General features: G+C 37.2%; 2 protein-coding genes across 2 annotated transcripts; both read left to right on the forward strand.

Moving 5' to 3' along the window:
* The first annotated feature begins 2,389 nt into the window (after positions 1-2,389).
* Positions 2,390-3,461, forward strand: LOC102692057 (trace amine-associated receptor 13c-like). The gene has a single exon (XM_015358817.2). It carries the CDS (start codon positions 2,439-2,441, stop codon positions 3,459-3,461), a length of 1,023 nt encoding a protein of 340 aa, XP_015214303.2. The 5' UTR covers positions 2,390-2,438.
* Positions 3,462-14,845: 11,384 nt separating this feature from the next.
* LOC102692259 (trace amine-associated receptor 13c-like) lies at positions 14,846-19,827 on the forward strand. Its single transcript, XM_069185653.1, has 2 exons — positions 14,846-15,827; positions 19,634-19,827. The coding sequence occupies exons 1-2, from the start codon at positions 14,846-14,848 to the stop codon at positions 19,825-19,827; spliced, it is 1,176 nt and encodes a 391-aa protein (XP_069041754.1).
* Positions 19,828-21,986: the final 2,159 nt, after the last annotated feature.

A 21,986-nucleotide genomic window follows, 5' to 3' on the forward strand; every position in this document is an offset into this window, starting at 1 on the left:
ACAAGGAAATGTGAAATATGAAGTACTTTACAAAATCTGAAGTTTGACATTGACATCTAATTTAATTGCTGGATGTGAAAGGTTTTGATTAGAAGGTTACATCTAAGTTAAGGTTTGTGTAAAAAGTGGCCCAGCCATGTTAATGAAGCTGTTATCATGGCTTATTTCAAGAAACTGTTTCAAGAGTTCCTTGAATGAATCATAATACCACATTCATGTGAGTATTATTCCATATAGAATACATTGGTGATATAATTCTTATGTAAGACCATTTATAGTAATACAGTATATACTGTATCATTATTTAAACTTAGGTTCTTCAGGAAACCAAAAGGTACTGTATGCTGTGTTTCTATATACTGTACAGTATATACAGTAGTTATGTATATTGTATGTCAAAGGGAAAACTGTTAAATAACAGGAAATAGCTTTTAAAAAAATGGGATATTACTACAACCAAATTTTATAATGTTTCCCCATTGTTTTTTCAAAGTAAATTGTAGGACAGCAGTGATTCACAGCACAGTACAGTGAAGTTTTTTAAAGCAGGTTTATTCTTATGAAAAGTGACTGCGCGGGAAAGGTTTTCTGTTCCCACCTAGGACCACTGTATTAAGTGCAAACTGAAGCCTGTGATTTCTCACACCCATTCAACCAGAGAGAAATGAAACAGATTGTAGGATGCCAAATGGCATCTTCCTGTCCTGTTTTTTTTACTTCTGACACTGCCCCTTTCCCTGTATGTCCCTTTGATATGTTAAAGTCTTGCCTACTTTTAATGTATAAAAAGGAAAGTGTAACTTCAGTCCAGTGAGTGTGTCTTGAGTGCTAGGGGAAACCCTTTCTCTGTGATATGCTCCCCTTCAGCTGATTGAATTAAAGATCTCTGTTGACAATCTCCCAACCTGAGTGAAGACTGAGTTTTCTTTGACAGTACAAAATAACTATTGCACGTGACATCTAAGGCTTACCAGGAATAAGGAATAGCCACTCTGCCACAAGTGAAAGTATTTTCTATGATTCCAATACAATGGTAATGGTCACACATAAACCTCCGTTCATGGTGACCTTAACTGAACTGTGCTGTCACTTCTTGCACTCTTAGTCTGTAATTCACAACTTCAAGGAGGAATCTCCAAGAGATCGGTCCTTATTAGACAGGACAGGAAAATTACACTGAGATACTGGGATTCTCTCCTTGCACTGGTGTCCAGTATCCAATCCTTAAAAACTGCCTGTAGATTTAAGGTATGTCAAAACAGTATCTTGAGAGCTTAATTAATTAAACTGGCCTGTTAAAAGCTGAGCTGGAATGGAACCCTGTACACACACACACATTTCTTGACCTGCTGAAATGTGATTTATAGATACATATTTATCACGATCAACAAAAATACTTTTCCCTTTTCTCTTTCTCCTATTAAATGTACTGTAACTTTCTCTAATCTTTGTTATTTATTTCTAAAGCTGTCTTACCCAGATGCCCTTGTGTTTAAATTATCTTGAACACTGACAACTACAGTATATTAAGATTTTAGGGTGTTCCTTTTCATGTCTCTTTCTTTTAAATCTGTAATAAACTTTGTAACAAAGTAAAATTCTGAGTTATACTTGGTGCCAAAAGAACAAATAAAGTTAAAACGTGTTAAATATACATACCACATACATTTCTTAAAGGAAAAGGAAATAAAAATGACAATCAAATAGGATCCAGAGTAGTTCATCTACAATCCATGCCCCACTGCATGTGTCTTGTTGTCTTTCTGATTCTCCAGATGGTGATGGTCACATGACCAAATAACAAAAGGACAGAGTGGGCTTGTAATAAGTGTGCAGGTAAATCCTTTCATAACAACTATCAATGTGTTTCTTTTTATTTGTAAAATATATGAATACAATAGAAAATTGATACATTTTGGACAAATGTGTGCAGATAGCAAAAGGTCATGTCACAAGGGTGATAGGATAGAAAAGGGAATATAAAATGAAAGCTGGAAAAACATGGAAAAACATCAACATGGCTGAGGTGGCTGGCATCCCTTGTGTAACTAAAGAAGGGAAAACATGTAATTAGTCTTTGAAGTCTCGGTTCAGATTTTTTTAGCTGAAGCAGTTCTATAACCTCTGCTCTAAATCCCATAACAATAGGACCCATTTAAATCAATTAACATTCATGAGCAGCTCCTAACAACAGGAGGAGCCACTAACAGACCTTAAAATAAGATAAAAAACAAACACTTTATTCAGCAATGTGAGGAAGACAACATACAGTAGCAATGTTATAGTCTTTCTGTCATCTATGGTAGATGGATTTGTTCTGGGGAGCACATACCTTTGTTTACGGGTTAGGTGATTAGAAAACATTTCTTTCATCTCAGTTAGTCTGAATTTCTTCCTACAAATTTGTGTGAATTTAGCTTTAAACATAATATTGTACAATGGAAGTCACTCGTTCAGAAGAAACACAATTGGTGCATTTTTGTTTTCCATCTAACAATGCATCTTGTCATAAAGAAATTCGATCTACAGCAGCGTATGTTTCTCTGTACACAGTGATGGCTGTGGCTGTTGGACTAACAGTGTGTGGGAATCTGTTGGTGATCATCTCCATCTCTCACTTCAAGCAGCTCCACACACCAACAAACCTGCTACTCCTTTCGCTGGCTGTGGCTGACTTTCTAGTAGGAGCGACTGTGATGCCATTAAGTATTACAACCTTAATAGAAACCTGCTGGTACTTTGGGGACATTCTTTGCTCTTTTTACAAATCACTTGACTGTGTTCTGATTTCAGTTTCTCTTTGTAATCTGGTGTTAATCGCCATAGATCGTTACTTTGCTGTGTGTGACCCATTCTTTTATTCTACAAAAATAACAGTGAATGTGATGTACTTATTAATATTACTCAGCTGGTTCATATCTCCATTGTATGTGATAATTTTGCTTTATGTAAATGGCAATTTTAGTGATTCTAAAGCACTAAATCTCTGTCTTGGAGAGTGTGTGTTTATAATGAATGAAACATGGGCAACAATTGATATGGTTACTTCTTTTATATTGCCTTGCTCTGTTATGACAACTCTATATATAAAGATTTTTATAGTTGCAAAAAGGCATGCAAAAGTAATTAATTCTTTAAAAAATAATAATTCTAAGAAAGAAAAGATATTATCAAAAACCAACAAAAGAAAAGCTGAAAAGACATTAGGAATTGTAGTGTTTGCCTTTCTTCTTTGTTGGGTGCCATATTACATTTGGTCACTAATTATAGAAAAGATTACAATATCCAGATTTATTTCACTTTATTTCCCTTGTGTGTTAGTTTATCTTAACTCTTCTATTAATCCAATTATTTATGCTCTGTTTTATCCTTGGTTTCAGAAGTCGGCAAAACTAATATTAACTTTTAAAATATGTTATATAGCATCTTCTTTCAATAGCCTGTTTCCAGACAACAAATAAAATATGTTTTTAGTGTGTAACAAGTTAGTAATGTATAGTTTATAAATTGTTAGTGTATCACTATTTGTCATAGTTTTTCTAACAGCAGTAATCTGAAAGAAAAAATCTTCATTTATCAAAACAGAGAATGCTTAGTCCATTGCAATTGGTCTTGGTACTGGTTACATTGATATCCAGACTGAATATCTTACAAAGGGCATTGTTGTGTGAAACACCTTGAACAATATAACCAATGTTAACCATGTTCCGCAACATGTTCAGTGCAAAACAATGTTTGTATTCAATGCAAGGGATCTGCATGTGAATAAGATATTTTAGGTGGTTATGAAGTCAGTTAATATGCTTTTAATAGCTGGGTAAATCTGTATGAAGACAATCATTTTAAGTTGTCTAACAAAATGCTTTCATTCAAAAGGAAGCACTTGATGCCTGAGAACGTGACTGCAAAAGGTTTTGCAAACAGCTGGGGCAGCACAGTGGTGCAGTGCTTTGCATTGCTGCCTTGCAGTGCTGGGATCCTGAGTTCAATATTCTCCCCATGTTCATGTGGGTTTCATCTCACTTCCTTCCAGTTAACATACCAGCATGTTTTTGGACTATGAAAGGAAACCGGAGCACCTGGAGGAAACCCACACCGACATGGGGAAAACATACAAAAGTTTTGTTTGCAGGTTTCTCTCTCTCCACTGCTGTTTGCCTTTTCTTTACTGCCCCTTGCACAAACAATCAACTGAGCTCACACTGTAGAATCTATCAGGAACACGAACACACAGAGCAATAGGTCTCGGTACTGGTTATATTGATATGCACAGTATTGTAAAGTAATACAAAAAGTAATACAAATTGTATTGTTATGTGAAACACCTTGAACAACATAACCAAGGCTTGAGCTTTCAGGCTGCACAATATGTTCAGAAAAATAATGTTTGTATTAAATGTCAGAATTCCACATGAGACTTGTGTTTTTGAAGTCAGTTAATATTGCATTAATATCTGTGTTTCCCACATACTGTATGTTGTGAAAATATGTTGTGAGACATCTGTAAATTATTGTTTTCATACAATAGTTTTTACACAGCTTTTATGTTGCATATATCCCTATGAAACATTTAACAGACAGAAAAGGCTAAAATAATAATTCATATTACTGATGATATTTTCATCTATTTATTTGCTTTTAACAGTAAATAGTCAGTTTACACCATACCCATCATTCCAAATAAAATGATATCACCACACATTGATACAAAAGAAAAAAAAACTACATAATGATGTGTTATGACATATAGAGACAGAACTGCACAGCTTTCCAATACCAGAATAATACTAGAAAGAAAGAGGAAAAAATAATTAAGAAAGGAGATCCCAAATGGGTGACCAGATCTTCAAAAGTGCTCAGATACTACAAGTGGAGATCGTATGTCAGTTTTTTCAAAGGTAGAAATACAGCTTCTTGAGAGAGCCACATTTCAACAGTCAGTACCTTGGAGACAGACCATAGCAGCAAAATACTGTACATTTCTTAGCAAAATGAACAAGCACAGAAAATTGGCACTCTGAATCTGTCATGTTTGACTGTATAATCACTGTATAGAAGATACAACTATGCAGACGTAGTAAAATGTAAACCTATTTTTTTTTCAATGACAGAATATACAGTACATTACTTAAGCATTGATTAATTTTACTGCATTTTTACTGCCAATTTTACTGCATAATAAATGAAACAAAGTATCTTCTGTAGCTGAATATGGCACATAAAATACTGATTTGATCTGCCTGGGTGTATCGTTTGTAGACTGGCTGGGGTTAGACAGAATTTATTAAGAAATTTTAAATTAATTAATAATAATAATAATTATTATAATTGCTTACACTTATATAGCGCTTTTCTGGACACTCCACTCAAAGCACTTTACAGGTAATGGGGATCACCTCCACCACCACCAATGTGCAGGCCCACCTGGATGATGCGACCTGGAAATTAAGCTCTTGTATGGTAACAGAAGTGCTTTTTTGGACATAGCTTTTCACAAATTGCTAACCAGTCCTCCTCTATAAATGAGTGCCCCAAGTCTGGCTCCAGTCTGGCTTTTTTTCTACCAGGAGGAAATATTTTTAAGTCTTAGTGAACACAAATCTCAAACTGTTTTGTTTCCTAACGGATAAAAGACAGACAAGTGGGTATATTCAAGTATGATCTATCAGCCCTGTAGGCCATTAGAGTACTGAGTATTACAAAGTTATCTGACAAGTTATCTGCCAGATTAAGATTGTACATAAAGGGTAGAGATTGTATGGGTCACGCATGATATACTCCTAATTGTATATTAACCCAAAGAGAATCACGCCTGTTAATACACTACCTAACCATATGCTTTATTTGGACAGACCAGTAACATAAATAAGTCTGGAACCTCTCTTCACTCTTTGGTTTTAATAATTGTATAAATTTAGCCATAGGTTTTTAATTATTTCAAATAAATGTAGATATATTTCTATTTAATTCTTTGAAGAAGGAAGTAGGTAGGTGGGAATGAAGAGAATGAAAAAGATAAATCAAACAGGGGAAAATTTCATTCTAACTGCATTTATTCTCTCAGAAATGAGAATGGGTTACGACACCATGTGGTTTTACTCCTTACCAGAAGTTCTGGATGCTGGCATTTGTCCGGGGTTTAAGTACAGTTGCAACACCCTCAAGTTAAGCTTGGATGTGATAAACAACATACAGATGCAGCCATTCAAAACGGCGATACCGCATTATTTTGCAGTGCACTTTATGCAGTCTACCGCGAGTTACCGTAAATTCTCCTATAGTACCGCAAGTAAAATAATAGTATCCAGAATTTCCGCAAGGTGGAGCTAATAAAGCTCAACCTCTCATGTTTGAGCTGTCGCCATCAAAGTCTTTAACGCAGATATTACTTATAGTATTAATAATGAATGACCTTGGACAAGCTGTAAACTCAAAGTATTGCCCTGGTCCACATCCTTTTTTTTTTTTATTGACCGTCTTTGTAAAAGTAACACCACAGCATTTCACAATCACGCATTTGTTTCCAATCATGCAAAGTACAGTAATTTTGGGGAATTGATTCACCATGCCTTTCATATGCTCATAAAAGAGATTGATTTAGGAACATAAACATATTACCGTATGCAAACTGTATTGTTTACAGTATGTATATGTATATTTAATGTCTTAACTGTGCCTGTTTAAGTATTGAATATTCATATCTAATTTTACCACTGAAGGGAAATCTTAGTAGCTGAGCATAAAAAGAATAGGAGCATACTGTAACGCGTGTGAAGGCCATAAACGATATTAATTTTGGAACTAAGGAAATAGCAGTATAGCCTTGTTCATGCACAAACAGTGGCATGTTACATTATTAATTTGGGTGTCTCCTCTTGCCAGAAAGCTCCAAATTGCATTTTGAGTGCGTTTTTTTACTTTTTTTAAATTGCAACCCGTAAATAAAGCTGATACTAAGTCAGCTAATAACTGACTTATATTAGAATTCAGACTTATATTAGGATTATATACTTTGTGAAAAGTGATAGTCTTTTAATCTTTTCTGTGAATTCGCTTGTTATCTAACAAATGCATACTTTTAGAATTTGATTAACAGGGAATATAATATGGAATTGTGTATCTAAACAAATTAATAACGATATAATGACATTCATGTACTGTCTGGCAGAATAAACTGAAGAGGTTAGTTAATGCGACACGGAATTATTAAGAATTATCACCTCTTTTTACAATTTAGAACAAGTGAGAACATTCCACTCAGTGGGCGGTGCATTGTTATCTCAATCACCTGCTAATTCGTTTTACACCACTGGACGACAGGAGAATGTGACTGTCCTGTATCTGTACAGAATGTGTGTTTCAATCAATACAGTAATTGATTAAAATCGCAATCGCATGTTTAATTAAATGCCTTTTTGATTCACAATCTGAAAATGAAAACCGCGGTAAAGTCACCTTGAATTAAAAAAAATGATTTTGGCATGCCTGTAACATTTTCACGAAACCTCCTAGAGTTGTGAGAACACTTGCTTTGTGTATAAAGTACATTGTGAATGTTTTCACAGACTTCACTTTGTCATTTTTATGGCATTTTTCTTACCAAGCACGAATATTCCTATGTCCGTATCTTCGCAAGGGAATCAGTGCGAATTTTAATACTAATTAAATGACCGCGGGCACTTTCCACCCCCTCTACATTCTCAGAGTAGAACAGACTAACCTTCTAATGAAAGACGGTCCACCCTCCATGGACAGGAAAAGTGCCCACAGGCACTTAAACTTAATATGGTCAGAACAGTAAACAGTAACATGGTCAGAAGGAGCACGTACAAATGTTTCCGAAATAACCACATGTAAGACTCTGATGCATAAAATGTTTAGGGAGAAAGTGGAATACTGGTGTGTATTTTTTCTTTAAACTACCAATACCAGCCATATACAGTCTGTAACGTAGGGATTTCTATATGTCTTTATTTAGTGGTTATATTAGTGACAAAGGCTAAACTTTAAGCTTCAGTAACGTGTATACATCTCCCCTTTTTATCAAACAACATGGTTGAAAACTGTTCCAGAGCCACTGTTGTTTCATCAGTGAAAAGTACATCATGAAATGCCTCTCCCTGTTCAATCCACTGGAAAAAAGAAAAGGAGCATAAAGCTCATGATGGTCATAAACGATATTCATTTAGGAACAGCATCAGAGATATGTTTTTAACTGCACTGCATCAGAGAGAATACCATAGTGTGTGTTTTTTTTTTTTTACTCCCTGGCGGAAACTGGCTTCCATAAGAATCAGTATGGCTCAGAGATTAAATAAAACTTCACTCGCACCAAACAAATGTATATTTCTAAATATCACAACATGATCGAATTTAAGTCATTTCAATAACAATGAATAGTCACCTAGGCGTTACAATATAAACATTTATATTGATTTAAATCACATTTAAATCGCCTTTATTTAAAACCCATAAATAAAGCTGATACTGTTTAGACTTTTAATTATTTAAAACTGTATTACAGCAGCACAATACACAATGCAACGTAAATCGCTATCTTTGTCTTCTGTGTAATAATGTTCACCTCTCTGTCCAGCAAATTAACAATAGTAATAATAATTAACTTTATTGTATATGGTGCCTTTAAAGGTGGCTCCTCAAAGCGCTTTACAGGTTAAAAACAATAACAACAATACTGTTAGGCTGGGCAAACTATTTTTTTTAAGAAATACAAAATGAGATATAATGATGTGTTCCAGCTTAGACATTAATGAAGAGCATAACACGTGTACTGTATACACTGCAAGTACAACCCCCCTCTCTGCGGGAGTGCTGGCTGTGACGAATTGAACCGGTTTCACAGGTATTTTCAAAGTAGAAGGGGGCGAGATTTCCAGTGAAAGACACCTCCCCCCCTCAAAAACCCAGCAAGTACAGTACTTACTAGTTAAGAACACTAGGCTCCTCAATGAAATCGCTTTAACATGCTAATGCATTGGTGTAACAGTCTGGGCGTGGCAAGCTTCTAATGTCAACTCGACTACGGCGAAAGGAACCCTTCTTTCATTGGAAGACAATGAACATATTCTAGCCCTAAATGAATTAAAAGCAAACATGGTTTACATAAAATACATTTTTCCAAGAAGGTTTAGCCTAAATAAAAAGAAAAAGCATTTTTAAGAGAGCAATTACGCTGTGTTTATGTAGAATAAGTCATTAGGTTTATGAGCAATCTAATTACTTATTCGTTTAAAACGCTATATAAAATAAAGTTTATTATTAATTTGCTGGACAGAGTGGTGAACATTATAATGCATAAGAGAAAGATAACGATCCTGATCAGTTTAGAAATCTGTGTACGCTGCAAGGTTTTTACTTCTTAAACTTTTAAAATACACGTTTCGAATAGAAAGAAATCCTCTTCCTGGTACAGTATGTATAGCAAACCAGCACGTCTTTTTTCTCCAATCAGAGGCGTGTCAGGTGGTGTCAGCCAATCACCATTCTGAAGCCCTACCATAATCTCTGGTATGGGGAGACCCCAGAATTCTGTCCCATAGTTTGGACAGATGATAGATACTTTTATTGATCCCGTGAGGGAAATAAAGTAAATCATTTTCATTTTAGGAAATTATTAAACGCTCGGTTAAAAGCAAAGGAAATTGTCTGTTACAGTGGACATAAAAACAAGAGTTCACTGGCATTATATCCTTGAAGACGCAGACCGGCACCAGACCGGGAGAATGCCTGCAGCGTGAAAGAAAATGCCTGATGAACTAGGGATTGGACAGTTTCCAAGTGCTTGTACAATCGATGGAAATGTTCAAATAAATGTGCAAAAGAAATAAACAAAATTTATTTCTTTATCATATTGGCTAGCTAATGTCCTCTCTTTGCTAGTTAGTGGCTGTGTTTCTGCGTTGGGTAGCAACGGGTGACTGTTCTCGGAAGATGTAAACAGCTTAATTTTCGTGTTAAATAATTTTTTTAAATTAAAATTAATTCTATACAGCAATCGCATATTTGGGTACCGTTTCATAAAACTTTCATGCTTAAAATGTTTAGTGAGAAATGGAAGACTGGAGTGTATTTTTTCTTTAAACTACCAAGACCAGCCATACACAGTACAGTTTACGTACATACAGTAATGTTTATGTTCCTAAATTAATATTGTTTATGACCTTCAGATGCGTTATGCTCCTCTTCTTTTTATGCTCAGCTACTCAAATTTCCCTTTAGTAGTAAAATTCCATATAAATATTAAAAACTAAGCGGATTAAAACGTGCACAGTAAAGACATTCAATGATTCAATCTTTTCACTACCAACCAATGCACCACGAGTGCCCCTGTCGGTCATTTTGGCCAGCCAATCACTTACCGCGGTGCCCTGCGGTGGCTTGTGGGTAGTTTACCGTACCGCGGGTTTGTACCATGCATTTTGAATGGCTGCATCTGTATGTTCATATGCTTCATGAAGTATTGTACATGCGAGTGATCTCTAATATCCTCTAAATACAAACATTAAAACAAACATTAAATCTGTTTTCACAGCAATTAAACTATTGTTTCAAAAAAACTAACAAATTAATAAAAATAATACAATAATAGGACTGACTGTAATAATGCAAAATTTGCAAAAGACCACAGTTGAAATTTCAGTTTTCAAGAACTTTATGCAGCAAAATCATAACACACCACAACAACCTACTTTTTTTCAGAAACTAGACAACCTCTCTTTTAAAACAGTGTACAGTGGTTCCAAAAACCAATTCAACAACACATTTATGTTATCTAAGACCATTTTCATGATGACGTACATGTAGAATAGAAAAGTGCTGTATACTGATAATTTGATGTTTTTACAGAAACAAAAATAATTTCAAAGGCTGAAATATAAGAAAGCCATCATACTTTGATGATAAGAGAGAAACAGAGTTTCTCATACCGACTTTAGACTATGTGCATTTAGATTTTATCTTCTCTGATTGATAAAACTAGCTTCTACCCAAATGTCTGGTCGCTTTTGATTATGTGCTGGCCAGTAGCTTGGACAGGATCTTGATGTCCACACAGAGTATTGTTATCTGCCTCCAGTTCTTCAGGTCGGTGGCACCCCCCCTCCTTGAAGAAAAGGGAGATGACACCTTACCTCATTGTGTGCCCTTGTTTTCCTTGGCGAAGGTTTGTTATGCCACCTCTACCAAGTCTGCCACCAGTGTGCCCCAGAAATAAGTGTAGAATTCTATGGGGAGTCTGTCCGGTTCTGGCACTTTGCCATTCTCCAAGGGCAGGCCACAAGTACTTACTCCCAGCCTAGAGGCCAAGGAGGCAGAGAGAGGGAAAGGAGGGTGAAGGAAGAGGAAAGCGCTATTTCCCACCCAGCTCAGCTGCTGCTTGGCCTTAACCCAATGGGCTCAAACCAAAATGATACCAGCTCAAGCATTCTTCTTTATCCCGGAGGCTAGAGAAAGAAAAGAGGAGGGACAAGAAGAGGAGGGATAGAAGCAATGATGTGGGTTCTCACCCAGCTCAGCTGCTGCTTGGTCTTAATGAATGTTATGTCTGTGAGAAAAACCACACTCCCTCCCGATGATCAGGTGCTTTGCCTGTCTGCAGCTGATGTAATGAGGACACTAGCCAAAGTTAATAAACGTAAGGCTGCTGGACCTGATAATATACCTGGTCACATGCTCAAGGAATGTGCAGAACAGTTAGCTGATGTCCTCACAGATATTTTTAATATCTCCTTGTGCCAGGCGGTCATCCCCATATACTTCAAATCCACCACTTTTATACCAATGCCGAAGAACTCAGCCGTGTCCTGCCTCAATGACTATCACCCTGTGGCACTCACACCAATTATCACGAAGTGCTTCGAGAGACACGAGCCACATCAAGTCCAGTCATGAGCCACATCAAGTCCAGACTCCCTACCCCTCTGGACCCCCTCCAGTTTGCATAGTGCCCCAACCGGTCTACTGATGATGCCATATCTCTTGCCCTTCACCTTGCCCTGTCCCACCTTGACAAAAAAGACTCTTATGTAAGAATGCTTTTCATTGACCAGTTCAGCATTTAATACAATCGTCCCCCAGAAGCTGATAGAAAAATTGAGCTTGCTGAACCTTAACACCTCCCTCTGCAACTGGATTCTGGACTTTCTGACCGAGAGACTTTAGACAGTCCTGATCGGTAATAATATCTCCAGCACCATCACAATGAGCACTGGAACCCCCCAGGGCTGTGTGCTTAGTCCACTGCTGTTCACACTGATGACTTCTACTGCTAAGCATAGTTCAAACTGTGTCATCAAGTTTGCTGTTGACACGACAGTGGTGGGCTTCATTAGCAACAACGATGAGTCACCATTTAGAGAGGAAGTGGAGCAGCTGATGGACTGGTGCACAAACAACAATCTATCTCTTAATGTAAATAAAACAAAAGAGATAATCTTTGACTTCAGGAGGGCCGGCGCTGATCACTCCTGACTGTACATCATCAGCTTCCCTGTGGAGACAGTTAGATCATCAAGTTTCTTGGTGTACACATTACAGATGACCTCACTTGGTCCCTCAATACCACCTCCCTAGCCAAGAAAGCACAGCAACGTCTCTATTTCCTGTGGTGACTGAGGAAGGCAAACCTTCCTCCGCCCATTCTTACCACTTTCTACAGAGGCACCATTGAGAGCCCCTTGACCAGCTGGATCACTTTTTGGTTTGGGAATTGAAACGCTTCAGACCACAAGACCCTGCAACGAATTGTGGAAACAGCTGAAAACATCATTCGAGCCTCCCTCCCTTCCATTTCTGTCACCTATCACAAACACTTCATAAACAGGGCCTTCAGTATAGTAAAATAACTCTTCCACCCCTCCCATAAACTCTGCCCTCCTACAATCTAGAAAAAGATATCGCAGTGTACGAGCTTGTTCCACCAGACTCTGTAACAGCTTTTTCCCGCAGGCTGTCAGGCTCCTCAACACCCTGGAATCTACTTGTACCCACTGCAATTCCAGAAACAATTCCGTGAACTTGAACTTAACCCAATCGGCTCAACTCAAACAATACCGGCTCAAGCACTCTTAAGCTTCGATCACTGAAAATCAATGCTGTGGACAACAACACACACTTCATCTTAGCCAAAAGGTCGAGAAGCGAATGAAGTATTTTTACCCCGGTTGCTCCAGTTCACCCAGTGAACTAAGTGTACAATTAGAGATCAGCAGTGTTGGGATCAAGCCCTGATAACCTGTCCAGGAGGATATCACATGAGACCTTGTAACATGTGATAACATCCTGGTTACCACAGTGTCAAGCAGGCTGATCTCTGGGCACCATGTGTAAAAGTATGATCTTTACAGGCTATCAGATTCAATATACTCAGAATGCATTGTTTTGTTTTATTCAGTAATGCATGCTGATGTCCATTCATCCACCCATATTGTAACCTTTTTATTGAATACAGAGTCGACGGGAAGCCAGAGCATATCCCGGCATGCAAAAGGTGTAAGATGGGACACATCCTGGATGGGACACCATTCCATCACAGGGCATAAACAGACGCAAGCACACTCACATCACAGCCAGTTTTATACCACCAGAGCATGGAAAGGAAGACCACGTGTACACGGGGAGAACATACAAACTCTGCATAGACAGTACCCCAGGAACTGTATGTAGGGCCCCAGTGTTGCAAGGCAGCAGCACTGACCATTGAGCCGCAATGCAGCCCAAATCTTCTTCTGTTAATTATTTAATTCTAATTAAATACAGAAGCTTCTATTGTAACACATAAAGTGTCAAACATAAGGAGCAGAACAAAGACACTGGTCTTTCAATTTTATACTCACCTACAGAGGTAATTTACACCACTCGTGATCAGTGCCGTCTGGAAGAGGGATATATAACTTTGGTATGTGATGAAATTTCTTTAGATATTAGCTCCCAGAATAATTTAAATTTGGCCTCTTAAAAGTTTGATCATCCCTTGAACGCTTCTAAATTTTAGCTATGTAGCTTATTTGAAAGGGTCCTTAACTTTGAAAGTTAAAGGGTCCTTAAATTAATCTAATATTCTGGGGTGCAAATATAGATATGTTGTATATATAAGACACTAAATTAATTATTACATTACAAATTATGCTTAAGTGCACAAATAAAATGTAGCTTTAAAAACAAAAGAAAAGCATAATCAGTTTGCAGCCCTCATTTGGCACATTTATTAATTCTATTGGTTTCTTATGAGTAACAAAAAACAAGCGACAAAAACTCAATGCACAAAGGCTGTTTAAATGTTTGCTTCAAAAGGAAATTACATCTTTAAAATGACTACTTTGAATGACAGAGTAATAACACTTCAGTTCACAGAGTGCCAAGAGACATATTGTGTGTCTGAACATCCCTAGCAACACTGTATTGTTCTCTTACACTATAATGTAAAGCTGTGAGCTGCATTCATGCAGCTGGTGTTGTAAGAACATTTATGGTGATGATTAGGGGGTTAAGTTCTCAATGCAGTTCTCCCAATACAATTAACTCATTAAAATGGATAAGGCTTAATCAACACCTTCTATGAGCAGGTGTGCCCAACAGGTGCACAAAGTATATAAATCACACAGGAGCTTCAGCATTGTTACACTGTACATACTGAGAAATAAACCAAGTTGTTTTAGTGATTCAAAGACATACTGTATGACTTACATGCGTTTCACAAGACAACTTATTTATAAGCATGTGTGAGTATAAAATCATTTTGTGAATTTTGTAAAAATATTTTAATGCAGTCAATGTAGACTGACTGTAGAGTGTTTTGTAAACACATTTTTTAATTGGAATTACCTTGATGGAATTAACTGAACTTGAACCTCAAACAGTGCAATATTGTTTTCCATCTAAAAATGGATCTTGTACCAAAGAACTTCGGTCCACGGCTGTTTCTGTCATTCTTTATGTGTCTATGTTTGCTGTGGTAATTCTGACACTGTGTGGAAACCTGATTGTGATCATTTCCATCTCACACTTAAAGCAGCTACACACACCAACTAACCTGCTGGTGTTGTCCTTGGCTGTGGCTGATCTTCTAGTAGGGGTGTTTGTGATGCCTTTTGATATGGTGAAATTAATAGAATCATGTTGGGTTTTTGGTAATTTATTTTGCTCTTTTCGTAATGTATTTGGATTTCTTCTAACTTCAGTCTCAATCAGTAGCTTAATATTTATAGCCATTGATCGCTATTTTGCTGTATTTTACCCATTTCTTTATTCTTCTAAAATAACACTTAATATAGCATTGTTCTGCATAGTACTTAGCTGGCTTTCATCCCTGTGTTATAATTTGTCACTCTTTTATTTTAATGGAAATAGTAATGATGAAAACCTGAATACCTGTCTTGGAGACTGTTTCATGTTAATCAATTCAACCTGGGGAATAATTGATCTGCTTGTTACGTTTATTTTGCCTTGTTCTGTTATGATAATATTGTATGCAAAGATCTTTGTAGCTGCTAAAAAGCAAGCACATGCAATCAATTCTATAACAAATCAAATTACATTTTCAAATGAAACCAACAGAAAAACATCCCAAAAGTCTGAGTGGAAAGCCGCAAAAACTTTAGGAATTGTAGTATCTGTCTTCCTGTTTTGTTGGATACCTTACTATATTTTCATTGTCATTGATGGCTACACAACCTTCTCTGTTCCTCTTATAGTTTCCAATTCTTTGACTTGGCTGGTTTATTGTAACTCTTGCATAAATCCCATAATTTATGCTTTTTTTTATCCCTGGTTTCAGAAGTCCACTAAGCTCATTTTAACTTTCCGGATATGTAATTCAGGTTCATCATTCAATAGGTTGTTTCCAGACTGTCTCTGAAATATTTTATTTTTCAGTTTTTGCTGGTTTTGATACATCTGAAATGCACATTTAATTGAGATTGAAAGTTTCACTTAAATTAAGTAAGAATATGGGTAATATGAATATCATATGATATTCATATTACCCATTGAAGAAAGATATAAGATGTGAAGAAAGGGTTACCTGATTCCTTTCTGCACAAGGACTGGACCTCTTGTGACACAAGACATTCCAGGCTTTAAGTTATGGCAGGAAAGGGGGGTAACTGATAAGGATTCCAGATGCCAGCTAGAAACCCCCCAACAAAGGAAACCTTAAACCGACCATTACGAATGGTCAGAACACCGTGACCTCTCCCCAGTACCATCGAAACAAACTACATCAGAAGCCTGTATTTTGAACAATACTTTGGTCTTATTGTTCCTTGCATGTGATAAAACTAATCTGTTTAAACATCATCTTGGGATCCAGAACGTATTTGTCTGTTACAACACCATATACTGTATATGAATATTCCTTGCTCCTATTTTCCTTACAAAAAGAACTCAAACCTAATTTATAAATTAGGTTTTATAATATACAACCTAATTTATATTAAAAACATGTTTAAAATAAATAATACTGAACTACTTTAAGCAACTTTTAACGAAATATCTTGGGCTGTTTTACATAAATTTAATAACTAAATATTAAATTCACTGTTCTCTGTTACTTAAAACAGCATGGTGTTTTTTTAATATTGATCATGTTTTAAAAATATTTGAATAAAATACACATAATTGCACAGTTTTTTTTATATTTCTGAAAATTCTGAGGAATATCTCCTTGTAAAAGTATGCTTACAAGTTTGATTCACTTTAATTTTACATTTATAATCAAAATCGTTTTTTGATTAAAGTACTGGTGAAAAAATGTTTAAGAGTTTCATGTTTAAGAATGTCTAAACTTCACTGTAATATTCTTTTTATGCATAAAACATTTTGATAATGCCTCATAAGACTTTTCTGTACATGTTATTAATAGTGGATATGTATTCAAGTTTATTGTCATTATACTCATATACATGGTATAACGAAATGCTATTTAGCTAGCTCTCGAACATAAGTAGTACAAAGAAAAAAACAACAACAACAATACAATTGTGTAACAAAAGAAAGACAGAGACAACAGGCAGTGTGCAAAAAAACAACAACAGACGATGTGCAAAAAAAACCAACAACAGGCAATGTGCAAAAAACAACAACAGGCAATGTGCAAAACAACAAAAGGTAACAGGTTATGTGCAAAAACATGCATCAACAGAATGAAATAAAGGGACAGAAATTATGGGAAGTGAGCCTTTGACATGTATGGTGAGGTAGATTTACAATGTGTGTTTGGGTTTTTGGTAAGAAAGAAAGAAGGCACTGTGAGGTTCAGATCATAGGTGAGAGGTGAGGTGAGAGTGAGAGAGGCTGGGAGTTTAACAGTTTGATAGTGCGGGGGTCTGTGAGTCTGGTAGTCCGGGCCCGAATGCTCCGGTAATGTTTTCCAGATGGTAGCAGATCATAAAGTCTGTAGCTGGGGTGTGTGGGGTCTTTGATGATGCTTAGAGCTTTCCTCAAGCACCATCTGTCATAAAAGTCCTGGATAGATGGGAGGGTAACCCCAGTGATGGACTGGGCAGTTTTCACCACCCGCTGTAGGGCTTTGCAGTCAGCAGCACTGCAGTTGCCACACCACACTGTGATGCAGCCTGTCAGTGTGCTTTCTGTAGTGCATCTGTAAAAGTTAGTGAGGAAGAATTAGAATTAGTACATTCATTAGAAGAATTTACTTTGATTAAATTATAGTTCTGTGTTTACTTTTATTTTTATGTTTGCAATACTAATTCTATAGGACGTCCTGATACTTATTTGAATTATTTCTTCTATTAATCCATTGACAGTGCAGTTTTCTGATTTGGGATTTATTCTGATTTATTAAAAGATAAATTATGGAATGTTTAAGAAAATCAACACAGATATGTATTTGGATAATGTGTTCCAAGAGACTGGTGGGTTTGAACAAGATGCTGAATTGTGACTGAACTACATTCTCTAGAAAGAAATGAGGATCAACCTATTGTTAAGATAGGGTGAATCATGAACTCTAGCGCGTACCAGGACATTCTGGCTGAACAAGTTATCAAAAGCATATATTAAAAACGACATAGAAATTGTTAACTAAGATATTCTCAGCTGACCCATCTTAGTCTCAAAACCTCAGAACAATCAAAGATTTATGGTTTGAACTTGGGGTGACAGCACACACATACAGTACAGTACCTGAGAGTCTGAGGACCTACCACATCTCTGCCTGGATGAACAGTTCATTTTTTTATACGATGGTACAGGAACTCATACCACAGTAAGGTACAGTAGTTTGTCAAAGTAATCCATTTCAGAGGACTAATTATAAAAAAAAAACTTAAGAAGAAAAGTAACACTTGAGTTTTGGGAACACTAATTATTTATGACATACAGTATATGACTTTGTGCAGTACAATTAAGATTACACTTTTATTAATTATTTTGCACAACACTTTATCCAAGTCATAAATCTTTTTATTACAGTGCTTTGCAAAATATTCACCTCCTTCCAAGGATTGCCTATCTTGTTGAATTACAAATCATTTAAACACATTTTTTTTAAGTGACTTTTTTTCAATCAAAACCACCATCCTGTCACTGTTGGAGCCACAGGCTTGTTGAGAGGGTCTCTATGAACTTAACACTTTTCCTGCTGAAGCTGCAAGGTTTTATAAGGTGGACATTTAGAACTGGATTGAACTGGATTGAACTGGATTGCAAGAATGCTGGACACAAGGGCTACTATGTCATTGTTATATACTGTTATATAGGAGTGTGTGCTATGAACTTTAACAAATAGGGAATTAGGAAGATGTGTGTGATTTTGGAACACTGCCAATATGAGTAGCAGAGGGAAGCATGATAGATAACAGAAAAATATTTAAGAACTGTTCTAGTTTAATTACTTTGAGAAAGATGCACCAAGCATCTCTGTGTGTTTCGCTCTCATGTACATGAAATAAAAACTTTTTTTAACTTCTGACTGTCTTTTAATTGTTCCAATTGTTTAAAGAAATTCATGTTTCTTGCAATGAAATTAAGCAAAACAAAGCAATTTAAAGTAGCTTTGGGTGGCATAATGTATGACTGCTCTCAGACCAATTGGTAAAACTGTGACCACACTGTAAAGCTTTGTATTTGCTCCTGCACATTTCATTGCAATAGCTGTGTGTTTATAGCATGCGGGAGATGTCACTCACACTTGATAAAGCTGCATCACTGGTGCTGTAAATTGAGCACTCTTAAGTTAAGATCTGTGTATTTGCATAATCTTGTGGGCATGCAGCAAGCATACCACCACTATATTTGTGTCTGAAAACATTAAACTCATTAAACTCACCCATCAATTTAAGAGGTAGAAAGAAAATATGGTGTAAGCCAGAAATGTTTATGACAAAGAAGCAGAAGTATGAAAAGCTGTAGATGGATTTCAAGTTCTCTTACACTTGTCCTACCCGGTTCAACAGGGCAATGCTACCTCCTCTATGCCATAGCAGGATGGGTCACAGTTGCAGTGGCTGTCAGTCAGGCCTCAATACTGTCCTGATTACCACAGAGACAGCTGATGCAGAGCACTTGGCTTAGTGGTAGCAGAAGCTCTGAAGGTATTTTAACCCTACTCAGTTTCTCCTTGGAGATCCGGCATTGACTCTCCATCATTTCACAGCGGATCCACCTTCCACAGTCCCAGTGGGCCCCTTCCTCTTCCCTGTTTCCAGTTCCCTTGGGCTCGACCTGGGAAGTTTGCTTGTGGCTGTGATGCTCAGGCCTCCACCAGAGTCCACCAGCAGGCTGATTGTGGACAAGAGGTTGAGATCCGGCTTCAAATTTGTACCTCAGCAGACGACTTCCTTGGCCTAGTCTACGGCACATCACCTTATTCTGCCCTGACGGCGCACACCAGCCTGGTCTCCAGAGAGGACACCCGCGATGAGCACGCACCCTGTTCAGCCTGGAGACAGATACGCCTAATGGATGATTACCCAGTCTGGGAGTATCCTGCATAACTTCAGTCCCAGAACCCTTAGCTCTGGATTGAGCTTTGGAAGCGCAGCTCTGGAATTTGGAGGCTCTCCCCCATCCTGCACCAGCCTTCCCTCTACCAGCCTGCCCTACACTTCCCTTTTCTGTGTTTCCGTCCACCTGCCTGCATCCCGGGTGACCCCCGCAGGCATTTCATCATGTGGCCCTTGTGGCCCTTTCTCCAGGACCCCAGCCGCAGGAGTCCAGAATAACCCCGATGGGTCCAGCTCTTGATTTTGAACCCTAGTCGCAGACTTGAGTGGACAATATCACCTCAGCCTGGTATTGCACCAGCCTGGCTTGTGTCTGAGGTGCAGTGAGCCCTAGCTCTTGGGTCCATAATACCAAGAGCATCCAACTCCATTCCCTAGGAAGCAATGCTGGTTGTAACACCATCATATCACGTGGTATGATATGCTTCCTTCAGGAATTCTCTGAGGCAATGTGAGAGTCGTACACCTCTTTGTTTCAATTGTGGGATTCCAAAACTCCTTATTGGCAAAAGTATGCATAATCTCACTGGATGGGAAGTGCTTGTAGTCCTCAATCATATTCAAGGATGCAGACCCTTCTTTTTTTCACTGCGTAGTGTATCTTTTTTTCAAAGTTGTTACTGGCACTCTTATAGATGTTTTGATCCTGTACAGAGGACGATACACAGTGCCACCTAGTGGCACACCAGAGTTAGTCCCCCCACCCTACAGTACTGTCATATTGTCCATAAAAAAGTGAACTTTTGATTTTTTCAGACTGTTAACATCTGTGAATCCACTTTGAGTCATATTTGATTTTTTTATGTATGCTCTTACTCTTTGTCAGGTGATTTTAATAAGGGGAGTACGTTTTCATGTGGAAGGAGATGATGTCCAGCTTTAAAACCTTATCCAACCTAGGCTATCTGGATCCATATGTTCTGTCATAATGCTTTTGTGATATTCAAACGTGTATGTGTTGCAACTTTTTTGCATTTAAAATAATTGCAAGACCAAATGCATCAGGGCCATTTGTGGGCTCTGAGAAAATCTTCTGTCTTTCCACCCTATAATATTAGAATGTGTAACTGTTTTAAGAATACACATATATGCTCATGACACATCACTTATCAGTAGGGAGGAGAACTAATGTTCTCTAAGTCAGTTAGTTCACAGATGGGGATTGTTATGAGTCCACGATTGGTAAAGGTCTGTGGGAATTTGTTCAGGACACCAGGGTAAGACCCCCACTCTTTATCAGAAATGCCCTGGGATTTTTAAATGACCATGGATAATCAGGACCTTGGTTTTACATCTCATCTGAAGGATGGTACCATTTTTGCAGTATAGTGTCCCCATCATTTTTATTTCTGCACTGTGTTTTAGTGCCCATAAAGTACTCACTCAGACTGTGCATCTTACTTTTTCATATTAGAAATATTGTTTTCTTACTTTCTTAACTAGATAAACCTTCTACAGAAACTTCAATAATGTTTGCTTCACCTCTAGTTGGGACTATTTTAGCTGAACACACCAAATCCACAATTTCCAGGTTTCTGTTATTCTCAGGAGCACTGTGTTTTTTCTATCAAATAACTATAATATTAACTATAGTAAATATTAATCATAGTAAAGGAAAGAAAGAATAACTTGTTTTGATTAAATAAAGATAAATCTGCTCTGCATTTTTAAAGTCAATTTGTTCATAATTGCTCATTCATAAAAAAAAGCTTTTGAACAGTACAGTACTATTATCCTAATAGCATGGCTCTAGTCTAATGATTGTGTAAAAATATCTTTGGAAATCATAAGCTATCTGTAAGGAGCTTAGGTTGTCAGGGAGTATTCTCATTGAGCAGCTGCTCTTTGTGTCATGGATAGATCTTCACAGAGAGCAGATAAGTAATAGCAGCTTTCTGTAATTTAAGACTCAGACTGTTTTTTAAGATATTGGATGGATTTCACATTAATGGACCTCCAGGAACATGAGACACTACAGTACTGTCTTCCTTCTGGTAATGGATC

This window comes from Lepisosteus oculatus, chromosome 2, assembly GCF_040954835.1.
Source record: "Lepisosteus oculatus isolate fLepOcu1 chromosome 2, fLepOcu1.hap2, whole genome shotgun sequence".
NCBI classification, from domain to species: Eukaryota; Metazoa; Chordata; class Actinopteri; order Semionotiformes; family Lepisosteidae; genus Lepisosteus; species Lepisosteus oculatus.